The 24,228-nt window shown below is 46.4% G+C and overlaps 1 protein-coding gene across 14 annotated transcripts in view; it reads left to right on the forward strand.

Moving 5' to 3' along the window:
• LOC130369622 (uncharacterized) overlaps nucleotides 1-23,090 on the forward strand; it is a 214,064-nt gene extending 190,974 nt beyond the window's left edge. For 10 of the 14 annotated variants that reach the window (XM_056575062.1, XM_056575066.1, XM_056575068.1 and 7 more), the window contains 2 exons: nucleotides 9,087-9,148; nucleotides 22,180-23,090. In XM_056575062.1, coding sequence (XP_056431037.1) covers nucleotides 9,087-9,148; nucleotides 22,180-22,297 — 180 coding nt within the window. In that variant the 3' untranslated portion in view covers nucleotides 22,298-23,090. Of the gene's footprint in view, nucleotides 1-9,086; nucleotides 9,149-22,179 lie in introns of those variants that run through there. The other 4 variants (XM_056575070.1, XM_056575073.1, XM_056575065.1 and 1 more) reach the window with 3 other exon arrangements.
• The last annotated feature ends 1,138 nt before the right edge of the window (nucleotides 23,091-24,228 follow it).

The following is a 24,228-nucleotide window of genomic DNA, read 5'->3' on the forward strand; positions in this document are numbered from 1 at the left end:
TTTCTGTTTCGTCGTAGATTTTTGGGTAAAATAACTGATGTCTTTACAAAGTAGAATTGGTGGCGCAAAATATAAGCCATCATATGAATTTTAAGGTGCAAAATTGAAAGGAAAAAATGAAAGTGCAAAAACAGAAAAACTCCTGGTCCTTAAGGGGTTAAACAAACTGGGGGACAAGATCAGACTCCCTGATACATCTCTCCTTCCAGATTTTTTCCCTAGTAGAAGCCAGGCTGGCATCTCTGCGGTTCACCTGAGAGGGGAAGACAAGGTGGCAGACTTCCTGAGCAGAGTTCATGTTCTTCAGTCCCGAATGGTGTCTAAACAAGGAGATATTTGCAATGATAGAGGAAAGTAGTGCTGGGCGGTATACCGGTTCATACTGAATACCGAAAAAAATTTTCCTGCACAATATGAATGTTTCCCATACCGCAATACCGATTGGGCCCCTCGCCCCCCCCCCCTCTCTCTCTATCATATGAATGAATTATCAGCCGCAGCGTGCTGTTCTGCTTCTCCCCCCCCCCCCCCAATGAATTATCAGCCCATCACTGCCCCCCCAATGAATTATCAGGCCAGCACTGCGCTGTCCCCCACATCGGGGAACTAATCATATGTGACCCGGGAGCGCTGCTTCTCCCACCCAAAAAAAAAATAATAATTATCAGCCGCTGCGCTGTACTATCCTGAGCCTGGGCTTCAAAAATAAACAAAATAAACTTTATCTCACCTTTCTACGTTCCCCAGTTGCTCCGGAACCGGCCTCACAGTCCCTCCGCTGCTCTTGCTGCTTCCTGGGGATGGGAACGTCACAGAGCCGCCAGCATATCACCGGCGCAGTGATGTCCCGCCTCGGCCGGTGATAGGCTAAGCGCCCTGTCATGTAAGAAGGCGGCCAGGCGGGAAGCAGCATGAGGCTCGCATCACTGGACCGTGAGGCTGGTGCCGGAGCAACGGGGAAACGTAGGAAGGTGAGATAAAGTTTATTTTGTTTGTTTTTGCAGCCCGGCACAGGATAGTACAGTACTGCGCAGCGGCTGATAATTATTTGGGGGGGGTGAGAGAAGCAGCGCAACCGGGTCACATATGATTAGCTCCCCGATGTGGGGGACAGCAGCACTGGGCTGATAAACCGGGGGGAGGGGGAAGAGAGAAGCAGCGCCCACGGGTCACATGATTCGATTGGGGGCGGGGGGGAATACTGTTAAATACCGTGGAACCACCATAATTTATAAAAATACTGTGATCCACATTTTTGGTCATACCGCCCAGCTCTAGAGGAAAAGTTTGGAATATTCTCTCTAGACCTCTTTGCTTCCAGAAACAACAGGAAGAACCACAGGTTCTATTCTCTCAACCCACTAGATTATCCGACAGCAGTAGACGTCTTCTCTCAGGACTGGGGAAAAGAAAGAGGGTACGCTTACCCACCTCTTCACCTTATCCCTCGTGTCTTGAAAAAGATAAGACAGGACAGAGCCTTAGTACGGGTGGGTTCACACCACGTTTTTGCAATACAGTTTTTTTTCAGGTTTTTGATTAAAAAAAAACGGATTCCTCAAAACCTGACTAAACTGTATCAAAACGTGTGTACAAAGTTTTATCTGTATACGGTTGAAAACCGTATACGGTTTGAAAAGTGATGTCCGGTTGCATCGGTTTTTTTAAGAAAAAAAAAAAGCATATGTTTTGAGCTTTTCACTCCATTATAAATAAAGTTTCACTTGTTTGATTGAAATTCCATGAAAAAAAAAACTGTGCTAAGTTAAAAACCGTATGGTAAAAACTGGATGGAACCGTACACACATACAGTTCTGTACGGTTGCCATTGACTCCCATGTTAAAAAAAAACGTATACGGGTCAATGCAGTTTTTCACCTGGACCAAAAACCGTGGTTTTCTGTCCAGAAAAAAAAAAGTAAAAACCGTGTGGTGGGAAAAACGGAGACAACCGTATGCAATATTGTGCATACGGTTTTGAATGGAAAGTCTATGGCCACGGTTTTCTGTACAGTTGCATACGGTTTAAAAAAAAAAAAAAATGTATCCAAAAACTGTATAGAAAATCGTGGTGTGAACCCACCCTACTATTGATAGAACCCTTCTGGCCTTGAAGGCCCTGGTTTACCTTGCGAAGGACAATGTCAGTCTCACAGCCTTGGGTTCTTCCGGACAGGGAGTTCATCATCCTCAGTCGGCTCAACTTCATCTAATAGCCTGGATGCTGAGAGGTTAATTCTAAAAGCTAGAGACCTATCTGAAGTAATAAACACTTTACTTGCAAGTAGGAAAGACGTAACTTTCACCATATACCTAAGATATGGAGAGCCTTCTTAAGAGTAATAGGACCAGCATTTGATCCATTGGGATATCCTAATATCCCTCAAATCCTTTTTATTTCTGGGGCTACAAGATTAAATCCTCTATCAAGACCTACTGTTCCCCCTTGGGACTTGAATCTGGTGTTAGATGCCTTATCAGGACCACCATTCAAACCTCTGGATTCTATTTCCATCAAGTAGCTCACCCTGAAGATGTGCTTCCTCCTGGCATTAACAACGGGTAGGAGGGTAGGAGAATTACAAGCGCTCTCTGCCTTTCCTCCTTATACCAAGATATTAGAGGACAGAGTAGTAATGAGAACTTTACCATCTTTTCTGCCAAAATTGGTCTGAAATTCATAAATCTCAGGAGCTTATTCTTCCCTCTTTTTGCGATGAACCGAGACATGAAGGGGAAGTCGAGTTCCATAACCTTGATGTCAGAAGATGCCTCCTGAAGTATCTGGACTCGACTAAGGACTTTCATTCTACAGAAAATCTTTTAGTCCAATTTTCTGTCCCCAATAAAGGCCTGACTGCTTCTAAACAGTATATTAGTAGATGGATCAGGGCATCAATTACAGTAGCCTATACTACAAAGAATCAGGATCCACCTTCCTTAATTTCAGCTCACTCTACCAGATCAGTGGCTTCTTCCTGGGCAGAGAAGACTGAAGCCTCTTTGGACCAAATCTGTAGGGCAGCTACATGTGCTCAAAACATTCTTTTTTAAAACACTATAGGTTGCAATTAAATCCTGTTTCTGATTTTTCCTTTGGACGTAAAGTCCTAATGTGGTAGTCCCACCCTGATTGGTTACTATTCTAAGTCTCCAGGGGTGCGGTCATGAGCGATTGGGTAAAGATAGATTACTTACCCGGTAATCTGTTTTTCATTAGCTCATGACAGCACAGTGGTCTCTAAACTGTAGCCCTCCAGATGTTGCAAAACTACAACTCCCAGCATGCCCAGACAGCCATTTGGGCATGCTGGGATTTGTAGTTTTGCATGATTTAGAGGGCTACAGTTTGGAGATAACTGTACAGTGGTCTCTAAACTATGGCCCTCCAGATCTTGCAAAACTACAACTCCTAGCATGCCCACACAGCAGTTTGCTGTCTGGGCATGCTTGGATTTGTAGTTTTGCAACATCTGGAGGTCCACAATTTGGAGATCACTGTGCAGTGGTCTCTAAACTGTAGCCCTCCAGATGTAGCAAAACTGCAAATCCCAGCATGCCCAAACAGCTGTCTCTGCATGCTGGGAGATGTAATTGCGTACCTCCAGCTGTTACATAACTACATCTCCCAGCATGCCCTTCGGCGATCAGTACATGCTGGGAGTTGTAGTTTTGCAACAGCTGGTTGGAACATACTGAGTCAGGTAACAGAACCTAACTGAAGGTTTTCCAACCAGTGTGCCTCCAGCTGTTGCAAAAGTACAACTTCCAGCATGCACTGTCTGTCTGTGCATGCTGGGAGTTGTACTTTTGCAACAGTTGGAGGTTTGCCCCCCCCCCTCCATGTGAATGTACAGCGTACATTCACACTGGCGGGTTTACAGTGTGTTTCCTGCTTCAAGTTTGAGCTGCGGCAAATTTTCTGCTGCCGGGAAACTCACCGTAAACCTCTGCCTGTTTGAATGTACCCTAAAAACACATTACACTACACATTACAAACACATAATAAAGGGTAAAACACAACATATACACCGCTTACACTGTCTCCTCCCCCCCAATAAAAATAAAAAAAACATATCGTACGGCAGTGTTTCTAAAACGGAGCCTCCAGCTGTGGCAAAACAACAATTCCCAGCATTTCCAGACAACCACTGTCCAGGCATGCTGGGACTTTAGCAACAGCTGGAGGCACCCTGTTTGGGAATCACCGGCATAGAATACCCCTATGTCCACCCCTATGCAATCCCTATTTTAGTCCTCAAATGCGCATGGCCCTCTCTCACTTCGGAGCCCTGTCGTATTTCAAGGAAACAGTTTAGTGCCACATATGGGATATTTCCGTACTCGGGAGAAATTGTGTTACAAATTTTGGGGGGATTTTTCTCCTTTTACCCCTTATGAAAAGGAAAAGTTGGGGTCTACATCAGCCGGTTAGTGTAAAAAAAAATTTTTTTTACACTAACATGCTGGTGTTGGCCCATACTTTTTATTTTCACAAGAGGTAAATGGAAAAAAAGACACCCAAAATTTGAGTACGGAAATACCCCATATGTGGGTGTAAAATGCTCTTCGGGCGCACAACAAGGCTCGGGAGTGAGAGCGCACTATGTACATTTTGAGGCCTAAATTGGTGATTTGCACAGGGGTGGCAGATTTTACAGCAGTTCTGACATAGATGCAAAAAAATAGATACCCACGTGTGACCGCATTTTGGAAACTACACCCCTCACGGAACGTAACAAGGGGTATAGTGAGCCTTAACACCCCACAGGTGTTTGAAGAATTTTCGTAAAATTTGGATGGGAAAATGAAATTTTATTTTATTTTTTAACTAAAATGCTAGTGTTACGCAAAATTTTTCATTTTAACAAGGGTAAATAGGAAAAAAGCCCCCCAAAATTTGTAACCCCATTTCTTCTGAGTAAGAACATACCCCATATGTGGATGTAAAGTGCTCTGCTGGTGCACTACAATGCTCAGAAGAGAAGAAGCGCCATTGGGCTTTTGAAGAGAAAATTTGTCCGGAATTGAATGCCACGTGTGTTTACAAATCCCCCATAGTGCCAGAACAATGACCCCCCACCCCCCCCATGTGACCCCATTTTGGAAACTAGTCCCTTCACGGAATGTAATAAGGGGTGCAGTGAGCATTTACGTCCCACAGGTGTCAGACAGATTTTTGGAACAGTGGTCCGTGAAAATGAAAAATGTAATTTATTTGCACATGCCACTGTTCCAAAGATATATCAAATGCCAGTGGGGTGTCAATGCTCACTGCTCCCCTTATTAAATACTGTGAGGGGTGTAGTTTCCAAAATGGTGTCACATATGGGGGGTCCACTGTTTTGGCACTACGGTGGGCTTTGTAAATGCTCATGGCCCCTGACTTCCATTCCAACCAACTCTCTCTCCAAAAGCTCAATGGCGCTTCTCCTCTTCTGAGCATTGTAGTGCGCCAGCAGAGTACTTGACGTCCACACATGGGGGTATTTCCATACTCAGAAGGAATGGGGTTACAAATTTTGGGGGGCATTTTTTCCCCTTACCCCTTGTAAAATTTTGGGGAAAAAGAGCATTTTAGTGAAAAAATAAAAAAATCATTTACACATCCAACTTTAACTAAAAGTTGTCAAACACTTGTGGGGTGTTAAGGCTCACTGTGCCCCTTGTTACGTTCCTTGAGGGGTGTCGTTTCCAAAATAGTATGCCATGTGCCATTTTTTTTCTGTTATGGCACCATAGGGGCTTCCCAAATGTGTCATGCCCCCAAAAACCATTTCAGCTAAATTTGCTTTTCAAAAGCCAAATGTGACTCCTTCTCTTCTGACCATTCTAGTGCACCCGCAGTGCACTTGACGTCCACACATGGGGTATTTCCATATTCAGAAGTGGAGTTACAAATTTTGGGGGACATTTTCTCCTGAGTATGGAAATACCCCATGTGTGGACATCAAGTGCACTGCGGGTGCACTAGAATGCTCAGAAGAGAAGGAGTCACATTTTGCTTTTGGAAAGCAAATTTTGCTGAAATGGTTTTTGGGGGGCATGTCACATTTAGGAAGCCCCTATGGTGCCAGAACAGAAAGAAAAAAACACATGGCATACTATTTTGGAAACTACACCGCTCAAGGAATGTAACAAGGGGTACAGTGAGCCTTAGGCCTCTTTCACACTACATAAATACTCTGTTTTTGAAGTTCTGTTAGAAAATCGGCAGTTAAACGGCAGTTACAAAATCCTATACGGCCGTTAGAAAAATCCCATAGACTATAATGGGATTTTCTAATAGCCGTTTTAACCCGTTATAGCCAGTTATTAATAGCGGCCATTATTTTGTGACGGAAGATAGTAACAGGAGAAATTGTTCTTCTGTCGCAAAATAACGGCCGTTATTAATAACTGGCTATAACTGGTTAAAACGGCTATTTGAAAATCCCATAGACTATAATGGGATTTTCTAACGGCCGTGTAGGATTTTGTAACTGCCGTTTTACTGCCGATTTTCTAACGGAACTTTGAAAACGGAGTAATTATGTAGTGGGAAAGGGGCCTTAACACCACACAGGTGTTTGATGACTTTTAGTTAAAGTTGGATGTGTAAATTAAATTTTTTTTTTTCACAAAAATGCTGTGTTTTTTCCCCAAAATTTTACATTTTTACTAGGAGTAATAGGAGAAAATGTCCCCCAAAATTTGTTACCCCATCTCTTCTATTACTCAGCATTTTAGTGAACATGAACATAAAAAATGAAGATTTAGAATTCTCTCCTTCACTTTGCTGCTATTCCTGTGAAACACCTAAAGGGTTAACACACTTTCTGAATGTCATTTTGAATACTTTGGGGGGGGGGGGTGCAGTTTTTATAATGGGGTCATTTATGAGGTATTTCTAATAAGAAGGCCCCTCAAATCCACTTCAAAACTGAACTGGTCCCTGAAAAATTAAGATTTTGAAAATTTTGAGAAAAATTGGAAAATTGCTGCGGAACTTTGAAGCCCTCTGATGTCTTCCAAAAGTAAAAACATATTTTATATATGAATCAATATATAATTTATTTGAGATGTCCATATTCCTTATAAGCAGAGCGTTTCAAAGTTAAAAAAATGCAACATTTTCAAATTTTTCATCAAATTTTTACATTTTTCACCAAGAAATGATGCAAATATCAACAAAATTTTACCACTAACAAAGTAGAAAATGTCACGAAAAAACTATCTCGGAATCGGAATGAAAAGTAAAAGCATCCCAGAGTTATTAATGCTTAAAGTGACATTGGTCAGATTTGGAAAAAAGGTCTGCGTCCTTAAGTTGAAAATGAGCTGCGTCCTTAAAGGGGTACTCCACTCCTAGACATCTTATCCCCTATCCAAAGGATAGGGGATAAGATGTCAGATCGCCGGGGACCCCTAGGATCTTGGCTGCGGCACCCCGCTATCATTACTGCACAGAGCAGACTCGCTCCGTGCGTAATGACCGGCGATACAGGGGCCGGAGCATCGTTACGTCACGGCTCTGCCCCTTCGTGATGTAACGGCCCGCCCCCTCAATACAAGTCTATGGGAGGGGCGTGGTGACCATCACGCCCCTTCCATAGACTTATATTGAGGGGTGGGCCGTTATGTCACGAGGGGGCAGAGCCGTGATATAACGGTGCTCCGGCCCCTGTATTGCCCGTCATTACGCACGGAGCGAGTCTGCTCTGTGCAGTAATGATAGCGGGGTGCCGCAGCCGAGATCCCAAGGGTCGCCAGCAGTTGGACCCCGGCGATCTGACATCTTATCCCCTATCCTTTGGATAGGGGATAAGATGTCTAGGGGCGGAGTACCCCTTTAAGGGGTTAAGGTTAAAATCCTCACTTTACCTGAAGTCAGGAGATCAGTTGTGTTCAGACAATCCTTCAGCTTTAGTTGACCAGGGTAGTTTGTGATGTGGTGTTTCACTTTACAACTGTCTGACGCTGTGTGATGTTTCTGTACACTACTGTGATGCCGTTAATTCCATAGTATCAAGCTATTTATTGTATGAAGGAAGCTTAAAATGAATTTAGTCTTCTGTCTTTATACTTGAATTCACAAACAGTTTCATCTAATATTTTAGTTGAGGGAAGCAGGAGCAAGAATGTAGAGTCCTCCCAACAATATGTAGGATCCGTGCTGACAGCAGTGACTCAAGTAGTGTTTTGTTGCTTTTGTAAGTGGCTTCAGAGCACTAATTCAGTAGGGTTGGCTTTGACAACCACCAGTGCTGCTGCCTCAATATCTGAACAGTCTCGAAAATGTGCATTGCTGTTTTGTCATTTACATGTTTTTTGTTTTTTTTTCACTGGTAATCCACTCCAGCACTCATACTCCATAAAACTTAGTGGGCTATGTTCACACTTTCTCTATTCCAATGAAAGCCTTGGTTTCAATGCTATTGGAATAAATAGTTAGTGACTTCCACTGCACACATTGTTAGCCTGTAAGTTTTAGGCTGCATTGATTCTGGCTGCAATTTAGGATTGGAATGGAGGTGATAAGGCATTAATAAACTACACAACAATGCACATTGCAGAAACTACAATTTGGCCCACATAAAAACCCTCATATGGGTCTGTAGATAGAAAATTGACGGGGGTATGGCTGTTAGAATTGGAGGAAAAAACTAAATTGAAAAAATAAAAACTGGTACATTAAAGGGGTATTCCAGGTTTATACATCTTATCCCCTATCCAAATGATCACAGGGGTCCTGCCGTAACGTCACGTCCCAGTCTCGGAAGCAGCTCCTGGCACAGAATGTCGGGTGCTGCACAGAGATCGCAGGGGTCCCCAGCAGCAGGAACCCTACCATTATACATATTATCCCCTGTCCTTTGGATAGGGATAAGATGTATAAGCCTGGAATACCCCTTTAAAGTACCAGTTTTTATTTTTTCAATTACAGTTTTTATTTTTTCTATTAAGATGTATAAACCCAGAATACCCCTTTAAAGACCATACTGATCATGCTGGTCAAGGTGTTTTGGTGGACTTCATTGCCTTGCAAGAGCATTTTAGAGTTTAATATGTGATCTTTTTATTGTAACTTGCTGTTTGGCTTATAGCTACCTGACAGACCTGAATGTTTTTACAGATTGAGAACTAATCATGTGAGCCCCCGACAATGGTAAGTTACTGGTAGGTTTTTCATACTTGTAAATGAAAGTGACTCTCCAATCCAAGGACTGTATGTATTTTGAGCAGTGGTTTGTATGTAGAGGGTGTCATGGTCTCACCAGCTTCTACTCGTATTTTTTATACTCGTATTTCCTAGGTTATCACCTCGTGGTGCTAGAGTTTCTTAAAGGAGTATTCCGCTATTAAAGGGGTTCTCCGGTGCTTACACATCTTATCCCCTATCCAAAGGATAGGGGATAAGATGCCTGATCGCGGGAGTCCCGCCGCTGGGGACCCACGGGATCATGCACGCGGCACCCCGTTTGTAATCAGTCCCCGGAGCGTGTTCGCTGCGGGTCTGATTACAGGCGACCACCGGGCTGGCGGCGTGTGACGTCACGCTCCGCCCCTCAATCCAAGCCTACAGGAGGGGGCGTGATAGCTGTCACGCCCCCTCCCATAGGCTTGCATTGAGGGGCGGAGCGTGACGTCACACAGGGGCGGAGGCGCGACGTCACACACCGCCGGCCCGGTGGTCGCCTGTAATCAGACCCGGAGCGAACGTGCTCCAGGGACTGATTACAAACGGGGTGCCGCGTGCATGATCCCGGGGGTCCCCAGCGGCGGGACCCCCGCGATCAGGCATCTTATCCCCTATCCTATCCCCTTTAATTGGTTCCAGGACAACCATTGTATATTGAAACCATTGTATGTTGAGACCATAACTCTATGGAAACCTGGTAATTGGTTCTGGAGCCACCAAAATGTCATCCAAAAATAGGAAAAAGTGAGGATTAAACAAAAATAAGTAGATAACCAATATAGATAAAGCAAGATTGTACATATAAAAGTAAGAAAGATCTGCTGGAAGCTTTAACTCAGTCTATGTAGAGGACAGGAGCTTCTTCAGGGTCCTGTACAGTACACGCAATGTCCTAAAAAAAAGTAACATGGAGCCGCCCTTACCTGGAGGAGCTATCCTTGGCACAGGTAAAGAGTAGCACAGAACATGTAGTACCTCCCTGTACTGTAGGGGACGCTACCAGACAGCCAGTCAGTGCATTCACTTTAGGAATACAGGGATTTTACCAGTGAATGGCCATTGTAATTGGTCAGTTCTTCCAGCCAATGACACATTTTGTAGATCTGGACTGTCTGTACATTGTATGTTGAGTCTGGTTTCAAGTTAAAATGGTCCAGAAAAGACCATTGTATGTTAGAAATATTGTATGTTGAGGCCTTTGTAAATTTAGGGATCACTGTACTGGCATATTAAGCAGACACAACTGCATATAGACATCAGATCATTTGTATTGAGCTTTTGGTGATATGCAGAACAAAAAAAAACTAAGATTAAAAATTATATAGGTTTTATTTTGTTTTACTTATTTTAGAAAAATTAGAACTTTTGTATGAAAATTAGCATGTTTAAAATTATCCTTTTCTGACTCCTATAACTTATATTTTTTTGTATGTGGGGATGTTTTGAGGGCTCAATTTTTTGCGCCGTTACTTTTTGATGCTTTTTAAATTTTTTAGGATATACAAAGAGACCAAAAATATGCCATTGTCCTTGCAGTTTAATAAACGATATATTTTTATAGTTCAGACATTTACACACACGGCGATACCACATATGTTCTATTTATTTTTGTTGAAATTTTTTTAATGCCATAGCATAGCATTGATAATTGTTATCGGTGCTCCATTGCTCCAGCCTGCCATGGTTGACTGAAGCCTTAGAGAACCGAACATATGGCGAGGAGGCAGGTAAGGGCCTCTCAGCTGATCAGGACTGGTGAGCAGCCAGGATTGATTTTTTTTTTTTTTTTTTTATTATTGTAGAGGAGTTAATCTAACTAAGGAGTTAATGTTGGACATCACCGCGATCCTGCTATGACACACACTCAGCTCCTGAGTTCTCATCATAGAAGGGGGAAGTGGGCACAGGGCGTACATGTACGCTTTGCGTCTTTTTGGGGTTAATGACATGCAGTGGCAGAATCTCTGCTCCCCATCATTATTGGTGAGTGTCCAGCTACTTATAGTAGCAGTCACATATTGCATATGAAGCAAGCTGAGCTTCTGCACTCAATTCATAGTCTCTTAATGCTCCAGGGCGTACAATTACGCCATGGCGCGGTAAGTCCCAGGTGGCAAGGGTGTACATGCACGCCTGATATCTTGGGGTTAAAATACCCTGTTGAATTCTGTTGCCATGGCCCTCCATGTTACAGAAAACAGGATTTAACTGCATTCTTAACAGGTCAGAAGAAAGCAGCCTCCATTATTTCTAATTGTTTCATTTAGTTTTAAAGCGGAAAAACAGTGTTTCTCAATCGGCTCCATTAGGGGACACAGAAACCGTGGGTATATGCTTCTGCCATTAGGGGACACAGAAACCGTGGGTATATGCCTCTGCCACTAGGAGGCTGACACTAGGCAACAAGAAAAGTCGGCCCCTCCCAGCAGGATATACCCACCCACAGGCACCTGAGCTAAACAGTTTAAGCTTAGTGTCAGTAGGAGGCAGACACAGGTCTGGAGCTCTCCAGACCTGGTCTTCTTTTTTATTTTATAGTCAGGGCCTGTTTTAGGTTCTTTTCTCCTTTTTTATTTTCTTGCTTTTTAGGTGGGGGTTAAGGAGCATGGCGCTACCTGTTTCCCCATATACGGCTAAGGGGCATGGGGCATAATGTATGCACTGTTAACCCCTTCCCGCCAGCCGCGGTCCTCTCACGGCACATAGCTCCGTCCACTCCCTGCCGGCCAGCATTTCGACAGGGATCCTTGCACTATGGCTCTTTCCCCTCCCCTCTTCATAGCAGACCTCCAGAAAGGCTCACTCCCACTACCCTGATCATACGTTTGGGGTATCTCTAAAGCGCCCTAGGGTGGTCTCCTGGGGTTCCTCTCTGGAACTCGGAACATGCGCTCTCCTCATGGTTTTCCAGAAGTGCACCTGATCTTAGGGTCGCTCTCCTGGTCGCCATCTTAGGTCTCCAGATCTGCGTACTAGGTGCGTTTCACCTTCATCCAAGGCTGCCTACACCCACTCTCCTGGGGAAGTGGAAGATGAGCCGTCAGGTTCTGCCTCTGATTCAGAGGACCGAACCGGCATGTCCAACATGGTAGACAACTTAGTCTTGGCCATCAGGGACACCTTTCACCTAGAGGACCCAGGAACTTCAGACCCAGCTCCAGAAGTTTCCTTTCACCGCTCCCGTCCCTCTCCTAAGGTTTTCATCTCTCCTGCTGAATTTGACACCTTACTAGAAACAGCATGGAAGCATCCTGACAAGCGCTTTCAAGGGACTAAGAAGTTTCAGGCACAGTTTCCTTTTGCCCAGGACCTCATTGCAAGATGGACTTATCCACCAACCATGAATCCTCCAGTTGCCCGCCTGTCAAAGGCGACTACTCTGCTTGGCAGATGCAGTGTCCTTTAAAGACCCGGCGGACAAAAGGATTGAAAATCTGGCAAAATTTGCCTTTGAAGCAGCAGGTTCCTACCTTCGCCTCTGCTTGGGTGTCAAAAGCCCTTTCTGTCTGGGATTCTCAACTCTGCCAGGGCATTTTGTCCGGGGCCCCTTCGGAAGATTTGGTGAATCTTGCACTTCAACTCTCCAATGCTTGAGACTTTTTGTGCTCTACTTCTATGCAGTCGGCCGGTTTTACGGCTTTTGCCACAGGTAATCTCGTGGCACTTTGTCATTCCATGTAGTTCAAGGCCTGGGACGCTGATGACACTGATGCTGCTTTCAAGAAATCTCTCACTGAGCTTCCTTTTACTGGGCCTCGATTTTTTGGGAAACACCTGGATGAGATTATCTCAGAGGCGTACTTGGAGGTAAGAGCTCCTTATTACCACAGAATAAGTCTTGCTGTACTGACTCCCGAAGGAAGTGGACCTCCTTTTGGTCCTATGGCTCAAGTAGAGCGACCCTCACAGGATAAGAAGGCTCCTTCTTTCAAGACCAGTCCTTCCGGGAAATCGGACAACCATTCCGGACGTTTCGCGGCCAAGTCGGGCATCCATAAGCCTCCCTCTGCCTGAACGGACACCCCCACCTGAAGATTCTTCTCGGGTGGGAGGGTGTTTGTCCGCCCACGTGCAGGACTCTTGGGTCCGAGATTTCGTTTCCAACGGCTATTGGATCAAGTCTACTTCTTTTCTATGGGATCGCTTTTAGTCGCACCTCGTACCCTTCTGGCTCAGGGAGTGATCATCCCAGTTCCTCCCAAGGAGCGTTTTTTGGGCTTCTATTCGAACCTGTTTGTGGTTCCCAAGAAAGGGGGTTCTGTCCGATCCCAGATCTGAACCTCCTCACCGTCACCTTCTCCTCCGTCATTTCCATTTGGAGTCTCTCCTTTCCTTAGTGGCATCCATGGATCAAGGGGATATTCTGTCCTTGGTGGATATCCGAGACACCTACCTCCACATCCCAATTTTTCCAGCACATCAGCGATATCTTTGCTTCGCTGTTCCAGAGAGCCATTTTCAGTTTGTGGCCCTTCCCTTTGGTCTGGCCACGGCTCAAAGGGTCTTCACCAAGGTCCTGGCGGCAGTGATGGCCATCCTGCAGGCTCGGTGTGTGTCCGTAATTCCCTACCTGGATGACCTCCTGGTCAAGGCTCCAACCAGGATCCAGAATCAAGAGTCTCCGTCTCTCTCTTCAGACCTTGTCCGTTTCAGCTGAGTGGTCAATCAGGACAAGTCCGACCTGACCCCCTCCCCCCCCCAGTTTCTAATCTTCCAGGGACTCCAGTTCAACACGGCGACCCCCAGGATTCGGCTTCTGTCGGACAATCGCCTTGCTCTATTATCAGGAGTTCGAATTCTCCGGTGTCCTGTTCCGGTTTCCATTTGGTTCTGCATGGAAGTCCTGGGTCGGATGGTGGCGGCCATGGAAGCTGTTCCTTTAAAATTTCTATTCTGTCCCGGTGGGACAAGTCTCCGCTATCCCTAGATCACAGGATCATTCTTCCTTCCAGGACTCGCTAGTCCCTCCTGTGGTGGCTTCAGTCCCCTCTTCTTTGTCAGGGGTGATCCCTTCTGCTCCTCCACTGGCAGGTCATCTCAACAGATGCCACTCTCAGCGGTTGGGGAGGAGTCTTCAGGGAATGGATGGTCCTCCCGGGAAGCTCTTCTCCCCATCAACATCCTGGAACTCAGGGGAATCTACCTTTTGCCTCCACCGTTGGGAGCGCCTTCTCCAAGATCGTCCTTTTCATGTCCAGTCGGACAATTCCACAGCTGTGGTGTATGTCAATCGCCAGGACGGCACACGCAGCTCAGTGGCTATTGCCAAGGTCTCCAAGATCCTTCTCTGGGCGGAGCTCAGAGTTCCCTCACTCTGCCCATTCACATACCAGGGGTGAAAAATTGGGAGGCGGACTTTCTCAACCTCTCCTCAGCCGACCCTGGCAAGTGGTCTCTTCACCCAGAAGCATTTTGCGGAAATCTGCAACCTCTGGAGCTCCCCGGATGTGGACCTGTTTGCATCCCGCCACAACCAGGAAGTTCCTCGCTTTGTGGTGAAGTCCCAGCTCTCCACAACAGGGCTTCGGCCTTGCAAATTTGTAAGGCAGCTACCTGGTTGACCTTACACACGTTTACAAGGTTTTACCAGGTACATACCGTTGCATCTGCTGATGCTGGTCTGGGCCGCAAGGTGTTGCAGGCGGCTGTGGTCAAGCTTTCCACCTAAGTTGCTTACATTTTTTGCCTAACCCAGGGACTGCTTTGGTACGTCCCACGGTGTTAATGTTCCTTACTGGAGCCGATCGAGAAAAGTTAATTTTTATGCATACCGTAAAATCTCTTTCTTGGAGGATCCATTGGGGGACACAGCACCCGCCCATTTGTTCTGGTGTTATTGGTTTGGTTACCTGTCCGAGGGTGCTTTCAGTTAATTTTTATTCTGTGGTTTCCTCAGACAGTCACTGTTTTTTCTTTACCTGTTGGTCCTCTCCTACTGCTCTGGGACTAAACTGATTAGCTCAGGTACCTGTGGGCGGGTACATCCTGCTGGGAGGGGCTGACTTTTCCTGTTGACTAGTGTCAAGCCTTCTAGTGGCAGCAGTACCGTATATACTCGAGTATAAGCCGAGTTTTTCAGCACGATTTTTCATGCTGAAAACAACCCCCTCGGCTTATACTCGAGTGAACTCTCCGCCCTCAGTGGTCTTCAACCTGCGGACCTCCAGATGTTTCAAAACTACAACTCCCAGCAAGCCCGGGCAGCTATCGGCTGTCCGGGCTTGCTGGGAGTTGTAGTTTTGAAACCTCTGGAGGTCCGCAGGTTGAAGACCACTGCGGCCTTCGACATCATCCAGCCCCCCTCTCACCCCCTTTAGTTCTGTACTCACCTCCGCTCGGCGGGACGTTAGGGTGCGCTGGTCTGGTGCTGCAGGACTGTCCGGCGGGGAGGTCGTCCGGTGGGATAGTGGTTCCGGGCTGCCATCTTCACCGGGGGGCCTCTTCTCTGCGCTTTGGGCCCAGAATAGAGGCGTTGCCTTGACGACGACGCAGAGGGACGTTGGTAATGAACGTACCTCTGCATCGTTGTCAAGGCAACGTGACTATTCCAGGGCTGGGCCCGAAGCACGGAGAAGAGGCCCCCCCGGTGAAGATGGCAGCCCGGAACCACTATCCCACCGGACGACCTCCCCGCCGGACAGTCCTGCAGCACCGGACCAGCGCACCCTAACGTCCCGCCGAGCGGAGGTGAGTACAGGACGTTAGGGTGCGCTGGTCCGGTGCTGCAGGACTGTCTGGCGGGGAGGTAGTCCGGTGGGATAGTGGTTCCGGGCTGCCATCTTCACCGGAGGGCCTCTTCTCCGCGCTTCGGGCCCAGCCCCGGAATAGTCACGTTGCCTTGACGACGATGCAGAGTTACGATCATTACCAACGTCCCTCTGCGTCGTCGTCAAGGCAACGCCTCTATTACGGGCCCGAAGCGCGGAGAAGAGGCCCCCCGGTGAAGATGGCAGCCCGGAACCACTATCCCACCGGACGTAATTCGTTCCAAATGACCCATCGTTTGTCGAATCCATCGTATGTTGAGGGATCCGTGCAATGTAAAGTATAGGAAGTTTGTACTCCCCTGTCCCCGCCGCTCCAGACCGCGTCTTCACCGCTCCCGATGCTGTCCCGCTGTTCCGGGTCCACTTCGTGATCCTCCGGCTTCTTCCGCATCTTCTGCAGGGTCCGGGCCTCGCTTTCTGGTGATGTTATTACGCTGCTGCGCTGGCACGACGTGCGTAACGACGTAATAACGACGCCGGAAAGCGAGGCCCGGACCCTGGAGAAGATACAGAAGACGCCGGAGGATCGCGAAGTGGACCCGGAGCAGCGGGGATAGGCAAGTGAACCTGTCCGGGATGCTTAAACTGCTATCCAACAGCAGCTTAAGCATTTTGCGCTGTCAGATAGCAGTTAATGCGATGGCCCCGACATATAAAAGCATCGTATGTCGATTTGATCATATGTCGGGGCCATTGCATGTCGGGGAGTTACTGTATATCTATATATAGGGAATGTACTCACAGAGGATACTGACGATGAACCCCTGATCGATATAGATGCAGGAAATAGACTCACAGTTAGTGTGTAATATAATATACTGTCAAGAACATGTATATAGACTCGCCGTACATCAATCAATTAGGACCAATCGCAGTCCCCATACAGAATGTCATGGTCATATATCAAAATGTAGCATTTGGACCATACACAATGGCGTACGCGTTTCGGTTCACCCGAGTTGGTGACCTCATCAGGGGCTCTCCACAATGTGGGGGATATTTGGGGGATATTTATCAAATTTGTCTATGTCCCGCATCAATATAGACCAAACTATAGAGGGTTTGGCTGGTCTATTGTGTGCCTAATTTATCAAAAGGCGCACGGCTCTTGATAAATTCTGTGCACAGACTTCGTGATCTATGCTTTAGTCTATATTTAAACCTGCTCCAACATGGTCTGACATTTGAGTACTTTCAGCCGATACGACTTGTCGCTGGAAAGTCGCTTTTGATAAATTCAGCACCAATGCATTTTCCAATGCATTCCAGTCTAAAATAGACTAGCATGCATCATGTTCTAAAAAATCCTCTAGAGCAAAAGTCGCAAAAAAGTCACACATATTTAGACTGCGACTTTCTGTGCGACAAATTTAGACAGGAAAATCCAGTCTAAATCCTTTGATAAATAATCCCCCAGTGTGTCCATACAATCTGTCCCAAATCAATGATGCCAATTTCTACCAATACAGTTATACCCCTAAATGCAACACTGAAAGTACAAATAAATTGTGCCCCCACATCTTAGCGTAGTTTTATGGCACAGTTTGTCTCAGGACAGAATCCGATGATTCCTGCAAAAGAAAACACACATACAGTGACCCCTCGACCTACGATGGCCCCGACATACGATAATTTCAACATGCGATGGCCTCTCAGAGGGCAGCATCAACATACGATGCTTTTTTATGTCGGGGCCATCGCATAAACGGCTATCCGGCAGCGCAGACTGCTTCATCTGCCACCGGATAGCCGTTTACGGTGCCCCGTGAGCTCCGGTGATGGTCACTCACCTGTTCTCGGGGCTCCGGCGCGTCCTCTTCGGGATCTCCTGCATCGTCATCGCTCTCCATCGACGTCATCACGTCGCTGCACACGCCATCCCGTCATCCAATAGGAGCGGCGTGCGTAGCGACATGATGGCAGCAACGGAGAGCAAGGATGCCGGGGAAGCAGAGGCCTTGCCGGAACATTGGGGACGCGGCGACAGCGATGGACGGCGACATCCCAGGCAGCGGTGACGGTCCGGTGCGGCGGGGACAGGTGAGTACAACTTTCTCTAGCAGTGGTCTACAACCTGCGGATCTCCAGATGTTGCAAAACTATAACACCCAGCATGCCCGGACAGCCAACGGCTGTCCGGGCATGCTGGGTGTTGTAGTTTTACAACATCTGGAGATCCGCAGGTTTTAGACCACTGTCCTATACTTTACATTGCACGGATACTCAACATACGATGGTTTCAACAAACGATGGTCCGTTTGGAATGGATTACCATCGTATGTTGAGGGACCACTGTACAAAATACCATCAACCTGTGGTCCAAACTAGGGACAGCACCTGTAAAGAGAAAAGACGATCTTCTCACAGTTACGATGTCCTGGCAGATTCTCCCAGTGCGCGCCCGCAGTGGCGGGGAGCCGTACGATACTGCCGGCTGCTAGCGCACATGTGGGAGAGAAACTGCGTCTGACGACATATCTGGTTCCAGGGACAGTGGACGGCGCTCGGACCGAACAGCTTCACCAACCCGACACCAGGGTCAAGAGGCGTGTCTGCACGTGTAAATACTACGTAGCGGAATGGAATGACAGGCGCATTAACCCACTGTATGCCAGACCGCATGTCTCAATAGCATGCCATTATGTAAACGATCAGTGTACCTTATATGGCTTAAACTGTACAGAGCATTAATGAAAAGTTAAGTTTTATTTCACTTCTCCCCGTTCTTATACTTTTCAAATTTCTTTTCTGTCTGACCACAGTGCTCTCTGCTACCACCTCTGTCTTGGTCAAAAAAATTTAAGGCTCCTAGCGCACTTTTAATCAAAACATGTCTCCCATCCATCACGTGGAGGTGGCCTCAGTTCGGATGGAACTCTAACACACTCACTATACTCACCTCTGCTGGGCATATGGCATATGACTGGGTGAATGCAGGATCCACAATCATTTTAAAGGAGTACTGTAGTGTTTTATTTTATTTTATCCCATTGTGCTAGGGCTACATAACGTAAAAAATAAATCTTTAACTGACCATCTGTTGCTCCCCCCTTTGCGCTGATATAACTCTTCTGTCCTCCGGTCCCGTTTTTTTTCCTGCTTCCATGTGCATGGAACGTTAAGCTGTGATCAGCCTATCAATGTCCCGGCTTCGACGGTGATAGGCTGAGCACGGTATCATGTAACAGGCCCATGCTGCAGGGAGAAGTCAGGGCCCAGGCTCGTTACATGACCCTGCGCTCAGCATATTACCAGCCAAGACGGGCATCGCTCCGTGACATTCCGTGCACACAGAAGCAATGAGACACTGGGAAGGGAAGACTGAAGAGCCATATCAGCGCAATGGAAGGTGAGTTACAGGTTTTTTTTTTTTGTTGTTTTTTTTACTTCAGCCCGGGCACAATGGGATTAAATAAAAAAGTAAAACACTACAGTTCTCCTTTAAAATCCTCATTTGGAAAGGGAGGGGTGCATGGCTCAGAAGGTTTGCCACTCCCCCTTACTTGCAATGCAAGAAACAAACAGCATATATGCCTTGCACAGGCGGGTAAAGTGAGTGTGTTAGGGTCCTATCTGAAGTGAAGTCACCTCCACATAGTGGATGGGGGACACTTTTTGATCAAAAAGTGTGCTAAGAGCCTTACAAATTGATTAGCAAATTTATTTTATTTTTTTTTATCAGGAGTACCCCTTTAAAGGGGTACTCCTGCGGAAAACTTTTTTTTTTTAAATCAACTGGTGCAAGAAAGTTAAACAGATTTGTAAATCGACTTCAAAAAGAAGCACATACGTGCACTCACCGCAAAGCAGGGACAGTCGAGCCTGGAGGTCCGGTGGCTGTCACGGGATGCATGGTCTCTGCGTCGGCGCTGGTATGTGGCGCTCAGAGGCTACGCCGGCTGTTTCGCAAACTAGTGCGTGCTTCTTCTGGCCAGAAGAAGCACGCACTAGTTTGCGAAACAGCCGGCGTAGCCTCTGAGTGCCACATACCAGCGCCGACGCAGAGACCCGGCATCCCGTTACAGCCACCGGACCTCCAGGCTCGACTGTCCCTGCTTTGCGGTGAGTGCATGTATGTGCTTCTTTTTGCATTCAAATTGTATACTTTATACTGTTGTACGTGCACCCCGCAGGAGACATTGTCAGAGGTCGCTGAGGACTGCTCCATACATATGTTAAGGTAATACTGCTCCTATTAGTGCCCTCCCTCCCCTTCTTTTTAGATTTGTAAATCACTTCTATTAAAATATCTTAATCCTTCCAGTACTTTTTGGGGCTGTATACTAAAGAGAAATCCAAAAAATAAATGCATTTCCTCTGATATCATGACCACAGTACTCTCTGCTGTCCATTTTAGGAACTGTCCAGAGCAGCATATGTTTGCTATGGGGATTTTTTCCTGCTCTGGACAGTTCATGAAATGGACAGCAGAGGTCAGCAGAGAGCACTGTGGTCATGACATCACAGGAAATGCATTTATTTTTTGGATTTCTCTTTAGTATACAGCCCCTAAAAAGTACTGTCCCGCCTTGGCCAGTGATAGGCTGAAGCTCCGTGTGACGTGCCGGGCTAACCGGAAGTAAGAAGAATAAAGCCCGGGCACCGAACACCTGTACCGGAGCTCCGGGGGCTCGTTGGCAGGTAAGATAAAGTGTGTTTTCTTTTATTTTGCAGCCCGGACGGGTTAAAATGAAAAAAGTGTGCACAGTAGTACTCCTTTAAAGGGGTACTCCGCCCCTGGCATCTTATCCCCTTTCCAAAGGATAGGGTATAAGATGTTAGATCGCCGCGGTCCTGCTGCTGGGGACCCCGGAGATCGCCGCTGCGGCACCCGCTATCGTTACTGCGCAGAGCGAGTTCGCTCTGTGCGTAATGATGGGCGATACAGGGGCCGGAGCAGCCGGACGACCGCCACGCCCCCTCCCATAGACTTGTATTGACGGGCCGTGACGTCACGAGGGGCGGAGCCGTGACGTAACGATGTTCCGGCCTCTGTATCGCCCGTCATTACGATCTCGCTCTGCGCAGTAATGATAGCGGGGTGCTGCAGCAGCGATCCCCAGGGTCCCCAGCAGCGGTACCCCGGCGATCTGACATTTTATCCCCTATCCTTTGGATAGGGGATAAGATGTCTAGGGGCGGAGTACCCCTTTAAGATTTTTTTTATAGAAGTGATTTACAAATCTGTTTAACTTTCTGGCACCAGTTGATTAAAAAAAAAAAGGTTTTCCACGGGAGTAACCCTTTAAAAAGGGGTACTCTGCCCCTTAACAACTTATCCCCTCCAAAGGATAGGGGATAAGATCTCGGCTGCTGCACCCCAGACATCTGGTGCACGGAGTGAACTTCACTCCATGCCGGATGACTGGCGACGAGGGGCGGAGACTCGTGATGTCATGGCCATGCCCCACTCATGACATCACGGCCATGCCCCGCTCATGACATCACGGCCATGCCCCGCTCATGACATCACGGCCATGCCCCCTCAATGCAAGTCTATGGGAGGGGGCGTGACGGCGAATAAATGAATGCCAAACAAACCGCTAAGCCAGAGGGCAGTTCTTATCAGACGTTAAAGGCATGTCCTAGTTACTTGCCCTACATGTTTGTTAGTGTACTGTACCTTTATGGGTGACCAATTATGGTATGAATAAGTGTATATGAAGAAATCTGAAATGTGAAAGCCATTACTGTAAACTGAGATGTATAGCAAACTTCGAGGAGGATAGTAATTCCGGCGCTGACCAAGGAGAAGACAATAGAGCCAGGTGTGTAGCGAACAGATTTAATCCAATGTGACGCGTTTCACCGGCTTGCGCGGTTTCATAATGCCTGATGAAACCGCGCAAGCGCGGTGAAACGCGTCGCATTGGATTAAATCTGTTCGCTACACACCTGGCTCTATTGTCTTCTCCTTGGTCAGCGCCGGAATTCCTATCCTCCTCGAAGTTTGCTATACATCTCCCTACTGTTTCTAGGAAGGCTGCAGACCGGGATCATCATATTAAATGCATATCCTGGTTGTGTGGGAGTGCACACAACTTGGCAGGGTGAGCCTTTACTTTTTCCCTCCCCTCCCACACACCTGTGATCCCGTTGATTCTCCACAAGGGAGCGGCTGTTTTTTCTTTGTTTTACATTACTGTAAACTGGAATTCCTACTGCCTGGGCATAACCTCTTTTGCATTTAGATATATCTGAAAATAACTTTTTTCCCTTTTTTGCTTCTAGGTTTATACTGATGGAGTACATCTGGCAACTTAGGCTAGTCTATAAGATTACGCTGTCCTGCCAAGAATTTAGTATAACAATATACACTGGTTGTTGTTTTCTATATAGTTTTAACTGAAGGTTTTCATTGCATTGTTCCAGTTCTATTTCATTAAGAAAAGTTAAACCTATATATCCATCTTTGGCTATATTTTGACCAATCAATAAGATGTCAAACGATAGCTGTTAGTAATATTGTAAAGCTCTCAAGATGCTCCATTATATGTAATATTGGTGAAACGTCACAGCGGGTCCCATTTTCAAGGGCCCAATCGTTAAACAAGTAAAGAGTAGAACATCACACGTCATGCAGAAAATGATGCAAACTCTCTTGCAGCTTCTCATCTTCTGCATTAACCTGTGTGCTGTCTTACATTTGTTGGAAAACATATGCTAGGTCTTGAATCCTTATTGTGGTATCGTGCTCAGCTGTTGTGGCATAATTCTGAGACTTTAATTTATGTTAAATATGCTCCCATATACATCAGCAAGACTGTAATATGTGTAAAAGTCCAACAGCACCTTCATTCTTTCGATCAGTAGTCTCATTGCTTTTTTTATTTACCAACCAAAAGATGCTGAATGGTGCACAGATTTTTGGCGGGAAGATAAAAAATTATTGTCAGATAAGTGGGGGTCTCACTTCTAGAAGACCTATATGTATAGAGCACTTATTGCTGCACTTTTTTGCACTTTATACTCTAGTGGTGCAGAATTATCCCACAGTGAGAAATGTTACAAAAAAAAAATCTTGTATTTTACTTCCATTTGTTGTGGATTGTAAAAAATCGGTTATGACAGTTTAAATGTTTTGTACGTTTTTATAATGTTAAATTAAGGTATTATATTAAAATACATTTAAATATTTCAAATGACTTTTCTGATATCTGCTTTTGTGTGGAATGCATGTATGTTAGGATAGAGAATCATTGTTTAATTGTGGTGCCGCCTTTTAAATGAGGTAGGGATGTCCCAATTGTAAATGCCCCGATACCTATTCCCATACCTCGTGACATCATGTGGAATCGTGACCTACCACGAGCATGGTGGACAAGAATCGGCAGGCCAGAAGTAGCAGCAGTAGTTTCCAGCTCTAGATGCGGAAAGAGGAAGTGGCTGAGGACCATGGGAGCTCTATGGGACCAAGAAGTGAGGTGAGTGAGGACTTCCCTTGCATGACACACCGTCCTGTACTTTACAGTCTGCTACTTTCACTGGCTGTAGAAGGTGGGGGGGTACACTATGTAGTGGCATAATGCACAGAATGAGTCCCCAGACACACCTCACCACCTCAACATCACCACGGGAAGTCTTCAGTGGCAGCCTAAAGAATGCAGCTTCTTACTGTTGTCCAAACAGCTAGAACTAGTCTAGGTGTCTAGTAAATATTTATTAGCTTATAGACCCTAATTCAGTGGTTCTTAACCTTGTTGGAGGTACTGAACCCCACCAGTTTCATATGCGCATTCACCGAACCCCTCTTAATTGGAAAAATAAAATAAGATTTTTTCAAATTCAAAACATAGGAGGTATATATTTAAGTGTATATTTATACATAGGTGCACAAAATGAACAAAACCATTAAGAACAAAGAACAAAACCATGAAAACATGATTTTCACACAATAACAAAAACATAATGAATATTTACTGCAAATCAGTGTGACTTCTGCTGTTGTCTTTCAGAAATGCGCGGCTTTACCTTGGCAAGTGCCACTCGCATGTCATTAGGGAGGCAGTGTTCCCCCCACATCAGGCAGACAGTGTTCCCCCACATCAGGCAGACAGTGTTCCCCCCAAATTAGGCAGGCAGTGTTCCCCCACATTAGGCCGGCAGTGTTCCCCCACATTAGGCAGGCAGTGTTCCCCCACATTAGGCCGGCAGTGTTCCCCCACATTAGGCCGGCAGTGTTCCCCCACATTAGGCAGGCAGTGTTCCCCCACATTAGGCAGGCAGTGTTCCCCCCACATTAGGCAGGCAGTGTTCCCCCCACATTAGGCAGGCAGTGTT

Source organism: Hyla sarda, chromosome 4, assembly GCF_029499605.1.
Source record: "Hyla sarda isolate aHylSar1 chromosome 4, aHylSar1.hap1, whole genome shotgun sequence".
Classification (NCBI taxonomy): Eukaryota; Metazoa; Chordata; class Amphibia; order Anura; family Hylidae; genus Hyla; species Hyla sarda.